Here is a 17,424-nt window from a genome sequence, read left to right as displayed (position 1 = left end):
TATTATAATTTTAGAAAGATTCAACATTTTTATAAAATATTAACAGGTGTCTAATCCTTATAGACTTTCTCTTTTTCTTCCATATGTGTTGTTTCTAGAAAACAAAATCCAGATTATTATAGTTCTTGATATCATAAAAATCTAGAGGAAAGGGACCATTTCAAAAAATGAGAAGTTTTTTTAAAATCCCTTTATTTATGTGTTGTGTCGTGTGTGGGTGAAGAGTACCAAGTCGAGAGACAAAGTTAATAGTAAAGAACGAAATGGGTGAGGAGAAGAGGAAGCAACACTTCGTGCTAGTACATGGTGCATGCCATGGCGCCTGGTGCTGGTACAAGGTTAAGCCGCAGCTCGAGGCTTCAGGCCACCGTGTAACCGCCTTAGACCTAGCTGCCTCCGGTATAAACATGACCAGGTCAATCACTGATATATCCACATGCGAACAGTACTCAGAGCCATTGACGCAACTAATGACCTCACTACCAAATGATGAGAAGGTTGTGCTCGTTGGGCATAGCTTAGGAGGTTTGAGTTTAGCCGTGGCCATGGATATGTTTCCAAACAAAATCTCTGTTTCTGTCTTCGTGACAGCTATCATGCCCGACACCACACACTCACCATCCTTCGTAATGGATAAGGTATTCGAACCAACCTTTACTTTTTCTCTTTTTGGTCTTATTCTAAGTCAATGTTTATATCAATGATTTAACAGTGAACACTAGTCCATGACTATAAAGATGAATAGAGTTGAAGAATATTATTTAGATAATTCTGTGAATTTACTTAGTTATGCTAAGAATACCTTTGATTGCTATTTCATATTTTTATGAGCATATAGATGAAAAGAAACTAACAACAAAATCTCAAGCATATGATACAAAGATTTCGATCTTTGAACTCTTTAATATTTGTATTTATATGCTACAAGATTAAAACTCTATATCATGTGTTGACAATCTGACATGTACGTTGGTCAAATGAATTTGCTAGATTTAAGAAAATTAGTTGGCTCGTCTTTGTTTTTCGGATGGCCCTTGAATCACTAACGCTATGATACCAATTTTTAGAACCTATGGCTTCTTAATCCCAACATAATGATGGGTTCATTGTGTGCAAAAGAAGGAAAAAAAAAATGATATTGTAATCATAATAGTCTAGAAAGAAATTTGGAACGAAAACAGAGGTGAATCTGAAATACACATCTTCTATATATTGAAAGAGAGTTTTGGTTGTTAATGTGGCAAGCCCACAATTTTTCCCAACCTTTTTATTTTTTTCTTTTCTTAATTAACCTATTCCACTTGCCAAACACTCTTATTTTCTAATTTGACTATTCTAATACTAATTGCCAAATACATAAGAATCCTAAAATTACCAAAAGTTATTATTTCAAAAGATCATATATTAAATCTTACCAAGAAATACAAATTTTTTAATATATTCGTTGTAATATAATGCATTTTTAAAAAAAAATTAATGCAAACTACAAAAAATACTTTTCTAAAATTAAATTTTCCTACAAATTTTTTTTTTAATAATCTTCTACTAAGTAAACATAAGATGAAACAAACATTGTTAATTTGTCACCAATCCAAATTTACAATAAAACTAAACACAACTACTTTGTAAATTACTAACATATTAAAAATTAATAATAATCTAATCGAATTTTTATATTTTAATATAGAAAAATTAATAAATTAAATAGCATAAAATTTATCCGTACATAGTACAGGTTCTTACGTATGGTGTTGTTAAATATGGTATGATTTTTTTGTAAAATTCTATAAAACTATATATAAAATTTCTATAAATATATTTAAATAATTTAAGTCTAATTGATCTGCAATTAAATTGAGTTCTTCTGATGACCAGACACTATTTTAGTTTTTTGTCTAAGTCTAAGAACATTGATCAAAGTTATTAGAGTGATTCAAGAAATAATTCACTATTTGATCTTAATCTTTATTTTTATTTTGCTAAAATAAAACATCTTTATTTTAGATCTATAATACGGTCATCTACAAAGTGATATGAATCAAAACTATGATTATTTGGTGAGATAAAATCGTACGCACTTGTCACAAGAATTTGAGCTACCATCATGTTGTGTCCTCTCACTCGGAGATGGTCCAATATGTCACATTAGTACTCACCCCCTGAAAAATAATAAGATATTGGTTGCTTATGTATTATCCATCCCCCATATACCCATAATTGTGACAATTTTAATATCGTTTGCATTTAGTTTGTCTGAAATTTATCGACACACATATTGCTTAAACTTTTTTCAGCATAGATTAAGGGGGGTGTATTGAAATTAGGATTTTAGAAATTTTTGGGATTTTCTTTAAATGACCTGTTATTCAACTTGTGATTTTTAAATCACTTCCCAAATCCAATGTTATTGAAATTGAAATTTCTATAAAATCACTTGTAATCTCTTGTTATTCAATCAACAATTTGTAAAACTTATATCAAATCAACTGTTATTGAAAACATAATTTTTTTTTGAAAGAAATCCACAACACTGATTTTGGGAGACTTTGTATACATTTTTACATGTTAAACCCAATAGAAAAAATCACACCTTCAGAGGTGGTATTTGGAACAATTTGTTATAAAAAAAAAAAATCACAGAAAAAAATCCTCTCTTTCACTTTTCTCGTGTTCATCACTAAACAGGGGTTTTCAAACATGAGAGATCGTCTCACTACCGACCATCAGATCTGTACCGCCGCTAATCTCATATACATCAAGAATCACTCCGACTCCACCACCTTTAAGCCCGCAGGTAGCATCGCCAACGCCATCGTCTTCGTCGTCCTTGTTGTCGTCGCCAACGCCATCGTCTTCGTCGTCCTTGGTGTCTTCGTCGTCCAAGTTTTCAATATTGAAGTTGTAACACAAAGGCGTAAACTATCTCAGAATCACAACCACAACATGTTTTCTCCAAAGCAAGCCTTCCCATCTTTTATCAATTCCATCACGTCATAGCGTTTTTAATGGAACGACATGTTTCAAAAGCACAAACGACATTGCAAAGAGAATTCTTATTGTTATAGGTTGGCTCTTTGCACTTGGTACTTGTTGATGGTGATTTCAGTGACTTGAGCTTTGGAATGGTACATCAATGGAATTTGTTTTTGCTACGATCGAGTTACGTCACTTCCGTTTTAATTGAAATCCAATTTTTCCTTTTTGTTCTAGAAAATCTCACCAAATCATTCAATAATATCTGTTTAAAATCTCACCAAATCACAAATTATTTTTTCTTTTTTAAAATTAAAATCTAACAATTCCAACGAAAGTATCCTAAAAATTCACAATATCTCTTCAAATCCCAAATTTCCTAAGTTCCACAAAATCCTCCTAAATCTTTACTCCAATACACCCCCCTAAGTAAGAAAAAACATTAGATATACTCAATAAAGTTTATCTGACAAAACAGAAGATATTCTAATCCAAGAAGATTGAAGTTGTTGTTTTATATGGTCTGGAATTGGCTTGCCAACACCGCTTCTATAGTATTTGAACCCAAATAAAATTTCAGCGGCAAGAGCATTGCAAATATTTCGGGCAATTTGACTTGGACGGACAAGTTTTGAAATACCTCAATTGTCGATATCCCTAAACACGACATTTTTGGCGTACATGTAGAGGGTTTCCTCTTCCGCTTTTAAAATAAAAAACAGAAATTCAAAAAATACAGTTTCTGAAAAATAGTAGTTTGTAAATTTGAAAATTAATTCTCTTTTATCCTCTCAATGCTTTATTAGTAATCCTCATAAATTACGTAATCGTGACACGTGTCATGTCTATCGATGATATGTGTCAAAAAGTTTAATTTTGTTTTACTGAAAGAAAAAAAAGAAGCTAAAAATACATATATATATATATATATATATATATATATATATATATACTAATGTATATGTCTATATCTAAAACTTTTTAACTTTTATTATTCTTAACAAAAAAAAGAAAACTAACAATATTTTTTTCCATGTGTTATTGGTCAATTAATTTATCATGTATTAGTTAGAAAATAATAATTTAGCATAGATATTAACTTATAAACAATGACCGTTGAAGTTTAAAATAACCATATAAGTTATTGAATATTAATTTAATTGGATAAAATTATATTTATCATTGTAATATAGTGTTTTTTTTTGTTAATTAAAAGCAAAAAAAATTGAAAAATTAATGAGCTTATTTTTTTTTTGAATACTTATTTTTTATTATGTTTGGATTAAATGCATTAAATTATTAGTATAGTTGTACGTATATTTTATTTTAAGAATTTTAGCGCATGTAGTCATAAGTGAAACAATAAATGTTTTGGGGAAATGGCTTATAGGATTTAATTTTTGATTACTTAATGAGAATGTTAGTATCATTTTTATTTATGTTTTATTTACTAATTTTAACTCATTTAAAATTAGTTCCACATGAGGTAAAACTATATTTCAAACAATTATGTTTTGTTATTTGCTAATTTTTTTTATATCAACTAAGATATATATAATTTATATGATATACATATTATTTTTATAAATTATCAGCATTTATCCATTAAGATGAAGTGTGTAGAATTAAAATCCAGTTTTATTATGATGAAATAGATAGTTAAATTTTATTGAAAAAGAAAATAGGTCAAATCGAAATTTAGTTTAATAAAATACAAAATTAAATATATAAAAAATGTGTGGGTTACTATTTAGAATTCAAATATCATCAATAAGATAGAGTGTGCAAAATTAAAGTTCAGTTTATTATGATGAAATAGATAGTTAAAATGTATAGCAAAATAGAATGTGTAAGATTGAATTTCTATTGAAAACATAAATTACTAAATTAAATATTAGTAAAAGTGTGTGGATTAATGTTTACTATTCAAAATTTAAATAACATCAATAAAATTTTACATTTATATCTGACATCCGCTTGTTTTTGTGGCTTTATCTAGTTATTCATTAATTAGGGGATGCATTCTTTTTTGTTGTCAACAGCTTTTAATTAAAATTCAAAAGAACCATTCCGGATGAATGTTGCTTACATAAGTAATATGATGCGGTTCGGTACGAATTTTTCGTGCCAAATTAGGGGATGTATTCGACTCTATATTTGAAATGATTTGGGTTTTAATGAGTTCTTATAGGATTTTTATGATTTTGAGTGATTTAAGGGAAGTTATTATGATTTTATGTATTTTTACATCCTTAATGTATTGAAAGAAAGTTTTCGGTGCTTATATGTGTCAAACCTGCAATTATTCTTAAAATTTTTATTTTTTCATTTATTTTATTTTACTATTTTTCTTGCCAATCAATTTTAATTCCATATACAAAACTAAACTTACATAAATTAAATATTTCAAATTTTCAAAATACAAAATATTCTATATAAATATAAAAATATATATTATATTCATTTTAACACCAAAAAAATCTTTTTTATATATTATAAAATTTTAAATTGAAACCGAAAATATACATATTCACTATTATAAATGATTAAATATTTAAAATTATATTTATAATTTTATTTCTAGATTAAAATTTTATTGCATGATATTTATGTAGCACCAACTTAAATTCTTAAATTTTGCAACGAAAATAAATTATCTTGGAAAAAACTTAATATAACATAAATATACTTTTTAGGTAAAACAGTTATATATATATATATATATATATATATATATTTATAACAGTTATATACTTTTTAGGTAAAACAGTTATATATATATATACATAACTTATATATAAAGTCTCATACATACTATATATATGTAAATATATTAATCTAAATTTTTACTATAAAAAAGTTAACGTCATTGACCAACAGTTAGAGTAAGTCTATCCAGAAATATATTTTGATTTGATTTCCGAGTTGTGTTTAAAATATATTATAAAACTAAACGTAAACACTATGTACTCTATAACAGTACTAGGACTCCGATCCCCCACGATGTCGGAGAGAAAACGATTACAACAAAATTTAAAGAGGAAAATATCAAACGAAAATTAACAACTAAAAAAAACTTTATACAATATAGATAACAAAATATATACATGAATGTTGGATACCAAAATAATACAACATTCATTCATATACCAAAGAATAAAATATTGGTTGGTCAAATAAACCAAATGTTACTATGTTGAATTATACGGTAGCAATAATTCATTTAAATATATTTTAATAATTAAAATTTAATATTTTTATGAAGAACTGAAACCGAGAGATGCGACTGTAGATATCAAATATAACAAAAGTTGCAACGGTTTGCCAAATATGTCAAATGTTACAACGGTTCGTCAAATAACCTAAAGATTACAACGGTTCATAAAACAAAACCAAAACTACAACAATGTAATTAAATAGTTACAATTTAAATTAAATACATTTTTGTAATTAAAAAGTTAAACTAATAATTTATGGAAAGTTACACCAAGAAATGTGATTGTATATAATTAAATGTTATAACGATTATGTTCATTATGGATTATGTTCCGTCCATAACTCTGCTTTAGTCTTTCTTGCTCTGGTTTTGCATTCATTTATTTGCTCTGTTTCTGTCTTTTGTTTTTTTTTAAAGCTATTTATGCCAACGATGGCTAGCAAAACAGTTTCTAGAGAACTGATGTATATATTTTCATTATTTTGATATATAAATTATACATTCAAACAAAAAAAAAATGTTATAACGATTTATAAAATAAACCAAAAGTTGCATTTGTTCGTGAAATAAACTAAATGTTGCAATGATTCAACTAAACGATTGCAACCATTTATAAAGAGTTACGATAAAAAGACGCAACGTAGAAGACTTTTATTCGGATTGAATTTTTCTAAAAAAATATAACTGTACAATATAACTTTTATTTTAAATAAATAGATTTTATAATGATTTAGAAAATAAACCAAAAGTTGCAATTTTTCGTGTAATAAACTAAATAATGCAATGATTCAACATTTCAACTAAATGGTTGCAACCGTTTATGATGAGTTACGATTAAAAGACGCAACCGTAGAAGATATTTAGTCGGATTGAAATTTTCTAAAAAATATAACCGTAAAATATACTTTTTAGTTTAAATAAATAAACGTTATAATGATTCATAAAATAAACCAAAAGTTGCAATTGTTCGTGTAATAAACTAATTGTTGCATTGGTTCAACTGAACGGTTACAATCGTTTATGAAAATCTGCGATAAAAAGAAGCAACCGTAGAAGACATTTATTCGGATTGCAACTTTCTAAAAATACACAACCGTAAAATATATTTTTAGGTAAAAATAAATAAATTTTATAACGATTTGTAAAGTAAACCAAAATTACAATTGGTTGTGAAACAAACTAAATGTTACAATGGTTCAATTAAATAGTCACAACCGTTTATGAAGAGTTATGATAAAAAGGCGCAACCGTAGAAGACAATTATTCGGATTACAATTTTTAAGAAAAATAAACCAAAAAATATATTTTTTTAGTTTAACAAAAAAATTAGCGAAAGGTTGCGATAAAAAAACACAACCATTCACAAGTACAAAATGCATTTATTGAGATTATTATTATTATTAGATTGAAAATTTTGAATAAATTAATGAAATAAATATTTTCTTATAAATAATCCAATGCTTAAAATGTTTCAATAACAGTGGATTTTAAAATATTTTCTCCAATGATTGATTAATATCCCCTTTTAATAACTGTCAAGAACGTTCGGAAACGGACAAGTCATAGTTCTAACTTTTATTGACTTTACACACAAACCTTTGACATACGTAATGTTTTGAAACTAAAACCAAGTGATTCGGACAATATTTGACTGAAATCTACAGCTAAGACAAGGCATTTCACGAGAAGAATGGTTAGACACCGTGTTTACTAGCGAGAAACCTGACTGTCCTCGAGAGTTTTCTCTTTTTGGACCAAAATTCATGGCCAAGAACTTGTATCAGTTGTCTCCAGTCCAAGTAAGACTCTAAGCTTAATAAAAACCACTCTTTTCAAGCAAAAATTAGATTATGCTAGTAACTTCTGTCAATCTTTTGTTGTGGTGAACTAGGATCTTGAATTGGCGAAAATGTTGGTGAGACCGCAACCATTAATTACGAAAAATCTGGCAGAGAAAAGTAGCTTCAGTGAGGAAGGCTACGGATCCGTTCCACGTATATATATTGTATGCGAAAAGGATCTTGTGGTACCCGAGGATTACCAGCGTTCGATGATCAACAACTTTCCGGTGAAAGAAGTAATGGAGATCAAAGATGCAGATCATATGCCAATGTTCTCCAAGCCTCAAGAACTATGTGCTCTTCTCTTGGAGATTGCAAATAAATATGCCTAAATATATAAACCATCATCACTGCATATCAATTACAAAACTCAGTGTCCAACACAATAAGAAGCCAAATGAGACTATATCTATAATGTATGAGAACTACGCAAATGATACTATTCATAAGAATGGTTTTATGAATAAGATTCGTGAGAGAACTATATTACCTGAGAATTAAATATGTTATATGGTTTGTCCATTGATTTTTTTTTTTTTTTTTTTGAGCAAAAGTTTGTCCATTGATTAAATTATTAAAACTTGATAAAACTCGTTAAATATGTTTTAATTATATATCTACTTTGATTGTCATATATTTGTCTTTTTTTGTGCGGAAGCCGTAGAGCATTTCCTAAGCATTTTATTAATACAAATAAATTTTCTTAATATTATCTTTATATATCTACTTTTAGTTTTTATTTCCAATTTATTATTTTTGTTAAAAGATTTAATAAAAATTTATTATTGGTCGACTAAATATGATTTGACCTCGTGTATAAGTGGACACGGAACAAACATCTAACACAAGTTGTATCACCGAAAAGACAGTCCCGATTGTCGTTTTGCAAATAAAATTTCTAAAGTTGTTATTTCTTTCTTTGAAGAAAAATTCGAAATTGTAATTCTCAGTGAAATCGTAAAAGAATCTCACGGAAAGCGACAATTTTAGAAAATTCAACGATAAGCTTTATTATCTCTCTACTTATGTGTTATGTGTGGATGTGTGAAGAGTAGGGAAAAGTACGAGAAGAAAATGAGTGAGGAGAAGAGGAAGCAACACTTCGTGCTAGTACATGGTATGTGTCACGGCGCGTGGTGCTGGTACAAGGTGAAGCCGCTGCTCGAGGCTTCAGGCCATCGTGTAACCGCCTTAGACCTAGCTGCTTGCGGTATAGACACTACCAGGTCAATCACTGAAATTTCCACATGCGAAGAATATTCTAAGCCATTGATGCAGCTAATGACTTCATTGCCGAATGATGAGAAGGTTGTGCTCGTTGGTCATAGCTTTGGAGGTTTGAGTTTAGCCATAGCCATGGATAAGTTTCCCGACAAAATCTCTGTCTCTGTCTTCGTGACTGCTTTCATGCCCGACACCAAACACTCACCATCTTTCGTCGAAGATAAGGTATATCTCGGTTATAAGCGACCAAATTTTGTTCTCTGTTTTAATAATCGGCCGCTTAGACGTCTTGACGGTCAAAACCACGTGGACGTCCAATTTTAGCCAAAACGGTTACAAGATTTTAGCCAAACGATTACAAAAATTGATCAACATAACTATTCCTTTTGTTCTATGCGTCCAATATGATTAGCCAGTCTAATCGTTCGATTAAACAGAGATTTCCATTTTGCAGCCTTGATTATTTGTGTCGTATATGCTATAACCATAGATCATATGTTAGACAATCAAATGTGTATGGTGAATTGGTACATATAGTTTGATTACATCTACTTTACTAAAAGTCCAAGTAATAGTTTCATTTTCGTGGACCTCGTGGTGATTAGAGTTTTACCATCATATCATTCTAAGATTCAACTTTGGTCTTATAGATCAAATTCTATTTAACTCTTAGTAGTTTTTTGAACCTGTTTCATTTTCATGACTGTCAAAGTTTTACTATCGTATGGTTATATACTTGTATAATTTAATTGTATTAAACTTGAAAAATAAATATGATTTTTTTTGTAATTACTATGTAAAAGTTTGCAATAAGCAACATGACACCAGAAGGATGGATGGGCACTGAGCTCGAGACGTATGGTTCAGAGAATTCTGGCTTGTCTGTGTTATTCAGCACTGACTTCATGAAGCACCGTCTCTACCAACTTTGTCCTATTGAGGTAATTTAAATTTATCATCATCATTTTTAACAAAATTAATCATCACCATCATAAATTAATGATACTAGTATTCATGCATGAATATGGTAACCTTGATTTAGGATCTTGAGCTTGGATTACTTCTAAAGAGGCCTGGATCATTGTTTATTAATGAACTATCGAGGATGAAGAACTTTTCTGACAAAGGGTATGGATCTGTTCCTCGAGCTTACATAGTGTGCAAAGAGGACAACATTATCTCGGAAGAACATCAACGGTGGATGATCGATAATTATCCGGCGGATTTAGTGATTGAGATGGAAGAGACAGATCATATGCCAATGTTTTGCAAACCTCAACTACTAAGTGACCATCTATTGGAAATCGCCGAAAAATTCTCTTAAATAATATTTTGATGAAAATGTATTTGGAGTTGATACATTAATCAAGTGTGTGTTCTAAAATAGATATTTCTAAAAGTTAAGACTTTATTCCTTACTATGGTTGCAATGAGAAACCTAACAGTCAATGTAGTATTGTAGTGTTTGTTTAGAGAAGGACCAGAAACTAACAGTCAATTTACAAAGAGTATGCGGAAAGTAACCGTCGATATATATAGGTGTTGAACCAAGATGTTGAAAGTAAAGAAGAAATAAAACAATGGAGAAAATCAACCAGAAGCGGTTTGTGCTCGTCCATGGGCTGTGCCACGGCGCGTGGTGTTGGTACAAGGTGAAAACGCATCTGGAGGCTGTAGGTCACTATGTGACCGCGATGGATCTAGCTGCATCCGGTATAAATATGACTAGAGTTGAAGAGACTCATACTCTCAAGGATTACTGCAAACCGTTGCTTGAGTTTCTCAGCTCGTTTGGCTCGGATGACGATAAGGTGATTCTTGTTGCTCATAGCATGGGAGGAATACCCGCTGCTCTCGCTGCTGATATATTCCCTTATAAGATTGCTTCTGTTGTTTTCTTGACGGCTTTCATGCCCGACACAAGAAACCCACCAGCTTATGTATACCAAAAGGTACATCAAACATGATAATTTGGTTGTGAGGTATGACCTCGTCCAAGTGGTTCTGATATTTTACTGAAATCCGCAGCTAATCAGAAGCGTCCCACAAGAAGGATGGTTGGACACCTTGTTTGGAACGTACGGGAAACCTGAATGTCCTCTAGAGTTTACTCTTTTTGGACCAAAGTTCATGGCCAAGAATTTGTATCAACTCTCTCCGGACCAAGTAAGACTCCATGCCTAACAAAAACCCAAATGGGATTTTCCTTGTAACCTCAGTCAATACTTGATTGATTATTGTTGTGATGACGGGTTAGGATCTTGAATTGGCGAAAATGTTGGTGAGAGTAAACCCCATCATTACAAATAATCTGGCAGGGACAAGAAGCTTCAGTGAGGAAGGGTACGGATCCATTACACGAGTATATATCGTATGTGGAGAGGACTTGGTAGTACCCGAGGATTACCAGTGTTGGATGATCAAGAACTTTCCGCCAAAAGAAGTAATGGAGATCAAGTGTGCAGATCATATGGCAATGTTCTCCAAGCCTCACGAACTATGTGCTCTTCTCTTGGAGATTGCATGTAAATATTCCTAAATAAACTTAAGATCGTCTCTACAGTAGTTTACAAAATTTAGCTTCAACTACAATTATAAGCAAATGATAATACTCGTTCAAAATTATTTCATGATTCTATCTTAAAAGCACTATTTTTAGTATTTTCTCTTTAAGGTAGATAAGAAAGCAAAAAAAGAGAAAAAAAATTGTAACTCCTAAATTTCTTTGATTATAGTGAAATCTGCACCATTGGAAAATGGATATAACTCTCATGTTGAGGATGAACATACGAATGGAAAAAAAAAAAAAAAAAAGATATATAAGTTTTCATTTTTGTTTTCTTTGTTATTTTTGGTAAATTTTATCTTTGCGTATTAGGCCCCATAAACAGATCATACGTTGACAATCTAACGTGTATGTGCTTGTACATGCAGTCTGCCACGGGGCGTGGAGTTGGTACAAGGTGAAAACACAGTTGGAGGCTGCAGGTCACTGTGTGACCGCGGTGGATCTATCTGCATCGGGTATAAACATGACCAGAGTGGAAGAGATTAAGACATTGATGGATTACTCCAAACCGTTGCTTGAGTTTATGAGTTCGCTTGGCTCGGATGACGATAAGGTGATTCTTGTTGCTCATAGCATGGGAGGAATACCCGCTGCGGTTGCAACTGATATCTTCCCTTGTAAGATTGCTGCTGTTGTTTTCTTGGCAGCTTTCATGCCTGACACAAGAAATCCACCTGCTTATGTTTTCGAAAAGGTACATATAAAAAAATGATGATTTGGTTGTACGTACGGAATATATGATCGCTTCCGAGTGATATATTTTGATAACTGACTGAAATCTTCAGCTGATCAGAAGCATTCCACGAGAGGAATGGTTGGATACCGTGTTTGGAAGGTACGGTAATCCAGATTGTTCTCTAGAGTCTGCTCTTTTGGGACCAAATTTTATGGCCAAGAAAGTGTATCAATTGTCTCCGGTAGAAGTAAGACTCCAAGCCTAATCAAACCTCTTTTTAACAAATGAGATTGCTAGTAACCTCATTTATTATTCTTTTGATTGTTATCGTTGGTTAGGATCTTGAATTGGCCAAAATGTTGGTAAGGGTAAACCCGTTGGTTACGAACAATCTGGCAGGGGCAAGAAGCTTTACTGAGGAAGGATATGGATCGGTTACACGTATTTATATCATATGTGGAGAGGACAATATAGTACCTGAGGACTACCAGCGTTGGATGATCAGTAACTTTCCGGTTAAAGAGGTAATGGAGATCAAAGATACAGATCATATGGCAATGTTCTCTAAGCCTCAAAAATTATGTGCTCTTCTCTTGGAGATTGCGGATAAATACGCGTAAATAAACCTGAGATCGTCATTGCAAATTAGTAATGAACTTCAGCTTCCACCTCAACAATAAGCCATATGAGAATACATTGTATCTATGAGAAATAATATTCATAAGAATGGTTTTATGAATAAAAGATTTATGAGAGAATTGTATTACATTGAGAAGCAGTTATAAGAATGGTTATATAAAATAAGATTCGTGATACAATTAAGTATATTGTATCACAAAAATCTATATGGTAAGCATACACAACATCCATTCTTCTCATTGGTAAATCCTGCGACCATAGAAGTTACATGATATCTAACTACTGGGACCGGTCCTGAGATTTCAAAAATATCTAAAGCAACACTAAAAATGTGGTTCCTTTCCATAAATTAATTTTTTTAATGTAAATATTTTCATAAAAAGACTTTATTATTACATGGATTTTTCACATAGTTCATTAAACTAATTTAAATAAATTTTGATGCATTAGATTTTTATATTTTAAATTAAATAAAATAAGATGAAAAAGAGAGAGAGAGTAAGAAAAGAATAATAATTTATGGGCCATTTACTTTCTTTTTTTGGCCATTCACATTAGAGAAAATGTAATATGAACCCATTGAGCCATCGATTATTTTAGAATACTGTCATCAAATTTCAGTATAAATGATGCCTAAAGTCCATGTTCTCTGAGGTTTAGTTCATAGAGAGGTATGAATCTTTTGTATTAAAGTTGTTGTATTAGGTCGACATTTAGCCAAACCTGTCACCACTAAAATTAGATTCTCCGCCCCAGCTCTTAGAGCAACATTATCAATAGACTCTTAATTTTGGCTCTTAGGAATATTTTAGTATTAATTTGTAAAAGTTATAGTTAAGAGATTGTATTTTTGTTTTAAGATTTTATATGTCTTTTAATGGTAGGCTTTTAACATGTGGTTCTTAGAAAAAAAAAATATTAATACAAAAATAAAATTTATAATTATAGAAAATTTAATAATTGTTGCAAATTAAAAAGAAATGTGATACTTTAATAATTGTGGCATCAGGTTTACCAGAGCTCTTAAGGTTTCTTCTCCTATGGAAAACCCAATAAAGCGGAGACGAACCTAAGATTATACCAACTAAGGAAAAGGGAAAAAGCAGCTGCTAGTGAAATAACCAGTCTCATGTTGTCACTATCTTGTTTATGCAATTTCTTCTCTCCCTGTTTCAAACCTGATCAACCAACCAAAGGCAAACAAACCGCATAAATCCTTCAGATTCAAGAAAATTTGGGAACTTTGCAGACTGATAGATTTGGAGGAAACCTTAGAAGTGGAATAGTTTCTCTCAATTTTATTGATTAGCCTACTAGGAATATTTATACAAAGTCATAACTTGATTAACAAGTTCTTTACATATGTGATAATAGGAAATCTATCTATTTAACAATAAGAATATATTTTACAATATTAACTTTCCTTTGAAGTCGATCTCGTAATCCTCGAGATCTTCTAATACCCTCCCGCAAGCTCATACGTGGTAACACGTATGAGATTGGAAAATCATCAAATCGTCTTCATGGTCTTCATACCCACTAATGGGTCATCAATTCGATGAAGGATACTAAAGTAGTTGTGTATCTCCATCGTCTTATGTCACCATGTGAACTGAACGAACCAACCAATTAGTCCATGCTCATAATTCACAGCAACATCATATCATCACCCCATTGGATCCGTATATATCCGTTGAAGTTCTTCATCTTTGTGGCTACATCGTATTTGTAGTTGATAGATAACCACATAAAAAAACTGAAAGAGAAAGATTAGTTATTGTCACTGAACCTGAACGAACCTTAGGCCTAGGCCTGGGCATAAAATCCCAAATCCGAAAACCGATCCGAAACCGATCTGAAAAATCCGGCTCCGAACCCGAACCGAATAGTCACAAAACCCGAACGGATAATAAATTCTCCTATCCGAATTATCCGAACCGAACCCGATCCGAACCGAAAACCGAAAAGATATCCGAAAACCGAAAATAAAATTACATATCTAAAAATATTAGTTATATTTAGCTATAATTTTATAACAAATGACAAAAATATTCTAAATAACCTAGATATTAGAAAATTTTTAGTTATATTTGTTAAAATAATACATAGTTTTGTAAAACTTAACCAAATTTTAGTAAGATTAAACTATTTTTATATTTAAATTGAACATTTTTTAGTTTTTTTCTTTTTCGAAAACCGATCCGAATCCGACACTATCCGAACCAATCCGATCCGAATAGTCATAAAATCCGGACGGATAATAAACTCTCCTACCCGAATTATCCGAATCCGAATAAATCTGAACCGAATCCGATCCGAAATCCGAATGCCCAGGCCTACTTAGGCCCATGCTCATGATTTATAGCAACGCAACCAAACCCCTCTTCTTCTTTTCTTTTCTTTTTTTTTTTTAATTTAGAAATCAATATGATAATATGAAAATATAGAGATAAAATAAGAAATCCAGCCATAAAGGTAAAAAAAATGAATCACGTAGAAAAACCAAAGCATATAGATTTTTTTTTTTTTTTTTTAAATCGCAGAAGTTAACGTAGTAAAACCAAATCCACAGAAAGGATCTTGGTTCTGATACCATGATAGATTTGGAGAAAACCTTAGAAGTGGAATAGTTTCTCTCAATTTTATTGATTAGCCTAATAGGAATATTTATACAAAGTCATAACTTGATTAATAAGTTTTTTACATATGTGATAATAGGAAATCTACCTATTTAACAATAAGAATATATTTTACAATATTAACTTTCCTTTCAAGTCGATCTCGTAATCTTCGAGATCTCCTAATCCAGACCTCCAAATCAAATTCGGATTCAAGAAACAATCAAACTGAATTTAACGAAGGAAAATGGTCTCTTTAATAAACAAATCGAAAATCGAATGAAAAGTTGGAACTTTACGGCAGAGACATGATTTTGGGATAAGAGAGAAGAAGATTCCGATTCGAGTCCATAAACACAAATCGCCTCCGGTTTCTTCTTTTTTTCAAATCGCGATTTGAGAGAGAGAAAAAAAAAACACGGATCCGTTTTTTTTTTTTTGCTTATATATTAAACCTAACACCCACTAATAACGTGCCACGTGTACACGTTTCGTAGTTTTATACAAGATTTTCAATTTAATTAAATTCAACTTTATACCTAAGAACTATCTAAGATATACCACAGTTAATCATGCTGTAAGAACCTACCAAGGACGACTCTTGACAGATGCAAAAATACAATGGTATCACAGTCACTATCACTCCCCAGCACCGCGAATTTTCTAGCTCCTTGAACTATGTGCTCTTCTCTTGCAGATTGCGGATAAATATGCCTAAACAAACCTGAGATCTTCACTGCATTATACTTACAAAATTCAGCTTCCACCACAATACCAAAGCCATATGTGAGTGATCTAAGTGACTACATTATGTATGTATAAGAAATAAGCAAATGATATTATTCGTAAGAATAGTTATATAAATAAGAATGTAAGAAGAGGATAACACACTACCTGAAGATTTCCAGCGTCGAATTATCAAAAGATGCAGATTGTATGCCCATAAACCTGCATATCTTAAAATGGAATTCAGCTTCTAACCACAATAAGCAAAGATGGTAGTGATATGTCATTATGTAAGCAGCTGAAAATACATACATGAGATGAACGAGCAAAGGGAGAATGTTAGCATTACGAATAGGAGTAAGGTTAACGAGCAAAAATAAAATAAAATAAATGTCCTCCTAGTCATATTGAAGTCCTTATGATCATAGGCTCATAGCTACAAGTTTCTACTGAGTGAAAACTAATAGTCAATAAAATGATAGTGAGACTTAACTGTCAAAAGAATAGATGAACAAAGAGGAGATCAAAGATGCAGATCATATGCCAATGTTCTCCAAACCTATAGAACTATGTCCTCTTCTCTTGGAGATTGCAGATATATACGCCTAAATATACCTGAGATCGTCACTGCACATGAGTAACAAACTTCAACTTCCACCACAACAATATGCCATATGAGAAACAACATTCAGAAGAATGATTTAATTAATCAGTTATATGAATGGATATGAATAAGATTTCGTGAAAATACTTTACAACGTGAGAAGCAGTTACAACGCCTCTAGATTTCAAATTAAGAAACTTCAATAGTAACATCATAAAAGAGGGACTTCAACATCTTACAGAAGACTAATTTTTTGTCTGTCCATGGAAGTATCACCCACCCAGATTCTACCAATGTAATGTGAAGATCTAATATGTACAATTAACGCTCTAATTGT

The 17,424-nt window shown here is 31.3% G+C and overlaps 4 protein-coding genes and 1 long non-coding RNA gene across 7 annotated transcripts; 4 read left to right on the top strand and 1 right to left on the bottom strand.

Annotated features, from left to right (window-relative positions):
* The first annotated feature begins 101 nt into the window (after nt 1–101).
* On the top strand, nt 102–8,553 carry LOC9316583 (methylesterase 3). 2 transcript variants are annotated; one of them, XM_002880470.2, is made up of 3 exons: nt 123–638; nt 7,855–7,989; nt 8,082–8,553. In XM_002880470.2, the coding sequence occupies exons 1-3, from the start codon at nt 264–266 to the stop codon at nt 8,361–8,363; spliced, it is 792 nt and encodes a 263-aa protein (XP_002880516.1). In that variant the 5' UTR covers nt 123–263; the 3' UTR covers nt 8,364–8,553. The 2 variants fall into 2 exon arrangements, with proteins under 2 accessions (XP_020884882.1, XP_002880516.1); XM_021029223.1 differs by lacking the exons at nt 7,855–7,989; nt 8,082–8,553 and adding an exon at nt 2,686–3,199 and having other exon boundaries at nt 102–638.
* Nucleotides 8,554–8,912: 359 nt separating this feature from the next.
* On the top strand, nt 8,913–10,708 carry LOC9316582 (methylesterase 2). Its single transcript, XM_021028862.1, has 3 exons — nt 8,913–9,480; nt 10,059–10,196; nt 10,298–10,708. Exons 1-3 carry the CDS (start codon nt 9,064–9,066, stop codon nt 10,577–10,579), a joined length of 837 nt encoding a protein of 278 aa, XP_020884521.1. The 5' UTR covers nt 8,913–9,063; the 3' UTR covers nt 10,580–10,708.
* Nucleotides 10,709–10,813: 105 nt separating this feature from the next.
* Nucleotides 10,814–12,014, top strand: LOC9316581 (methylesterase 4). 2 transcript variants are annotated; one of them, XM_021028863.1, is made up of 3 exons: nt 10,814–11,207; nt 11,284–11,421; nt 11,513–12,014. In XM_021028863.1, exons 1-3 carry the CDS (start codon nt 10,836–10,838, stop codon nt 11,792–11,794), a joined length of 792 nt encoding a protein of 263 aa, XP_020884522.1. In that variant the 5' UTR covers nt 10,814–10,835; the 3' UTR covers nt 11,795–12,014. The 2 variants fall into 2 exon arrangements, with proteins under 2 accessions (XP_020884522.1, XP_020884523.1); XM_021028864.1 differs by having other exon boundaries at nt 11,574–11,738.
* A 156-nt stretch (nt 12,015–12,170) lies between these two features.
* Nucleotides 12,171–13,194, top strand: LOC9316580 (putative methylesterase 19; the record flags this gene model as incomplete). Its single annotated transcript, XM_002880467.2, has 3 exons — nt 12,171–12,518; nt 12,610–12,747; nt 12,839–13,194. Coding segments are annotated over 3 exons (768 nt in total), but the record flags the coding sequence as incomplete, so codon positions are not given.
* A 3,010-nt stretch (nt 13,195–16,204) lies between these two features.
* LOC110229215 lies at nt 16,205–17,224 on the bottom strand. Its single transcript, XR_002332717.1, has 3 exons — nt 16,977–17,224; nt 16,652–16,705; nt 16,205–16,493 (listed from the first exon to the last, which is right to left on the bottom strand). It is a non-coding gene; the product is annotated as an uncharacterized LOC110229215 (long non-coding RNA).
* Nucleotides 17,225–17,424: the final 200 nt, after the last annotated feature.

The sequence above is a fragment of the Arabidopsis lyrata genome (assembly GCF_000004255.2).
Source record: "Arabidopsis lyrata subsp. lyrata unplaced genomic scaffold ARALYscaffold_4, whole genome shotgun sequence".
NCBI classification, from domain to species: domain Eukaryota; kingdom Viridiplantae; phylum Streptophyta; class Magnoliopsida; order Brassicales; family Brassicaceae; genus Arabidopsis; species Arabidopsis lyrata.
The sequence above is the reverse complement of the archived record's forward strand: the minus strand, read 5'-3'. Positions and strand labels throughout refer to the sequence as shown.

What these genes read in the sequence shown, in the direction of transcription:
- LOC9316583 (XM_002880470.2), top strand. Translation starts at nt 264, where the DNA reads ATGGGTGAGGAGAAGAGGAAGCAACACTTCGTGCTAGTACATGGTGCA. An exon ending in CATCCTTCGTAATGGATAAG is followed by an intron (nt 639 to 7,854) that starts GTATTCGAACCA and finishes TGAAATCTACAG; the next exon opens with CTAAGACAAGGCATTTCACG. An exon ending in ATCAGTTGTCTCCAGTCCAA is followed by an intron (nt 7,990 to 8,081) that starts GTAAGACTCTAA and finishes GTGGTGAACTAG; the next exon opens with GATCTTGAATTGGCGAAAAT.
- LOC9316582 (XM_021028862.1), top strand. Translation starts at nt 9,064, where the DNA reads ATGTGTGGATGTGTGAAGAGTAGGGAAAAGTACGAGAAGAAAATGAGT. An exon ending in CATCTTTCGTCGAAGATAAG is followed by an intron (nt 9,481 to 10,058) that starts GTATATCTCGGT and finishes ACTATGTAAAAG; the next exon opens with TTTGCAATAAGCAACATGAC. An exon ending in ACCAACTTTGTCCTATTGAG is followed by an intron (nt 10,197 to 10,297) that starts GTAATTTAAATT and finishes ACCTTGATTTAG; the next exon opens with GATCTTGAGCTTGGATTACT.
- LOC9316581 (XM_021028863.1), top strand. Translation starts at nt 10,836, where the DNA reads ATGGAGAAAATCAACCAGAAGCGGTTTGTGCTCGTCCATGGGCTGTGC. An exon ending in CAGCTTATGTATACCAAAAG is followed by an intron (nt 11,208 to 11,283) that starts GTACATCAAACA and finishes TGAAATCCGCAG; the next exon opens with CTAATCAGAAGCGTCCCACA. An exon ending in ATCAACTCTCTCCGGACCAA is followed by an intron (nt 11,422 to 11,512) that starts GTAAGACTCCAT and finishes ATGACGGGTTAG; the next exon opens with GATCTTGAATTGGCGAAAAT.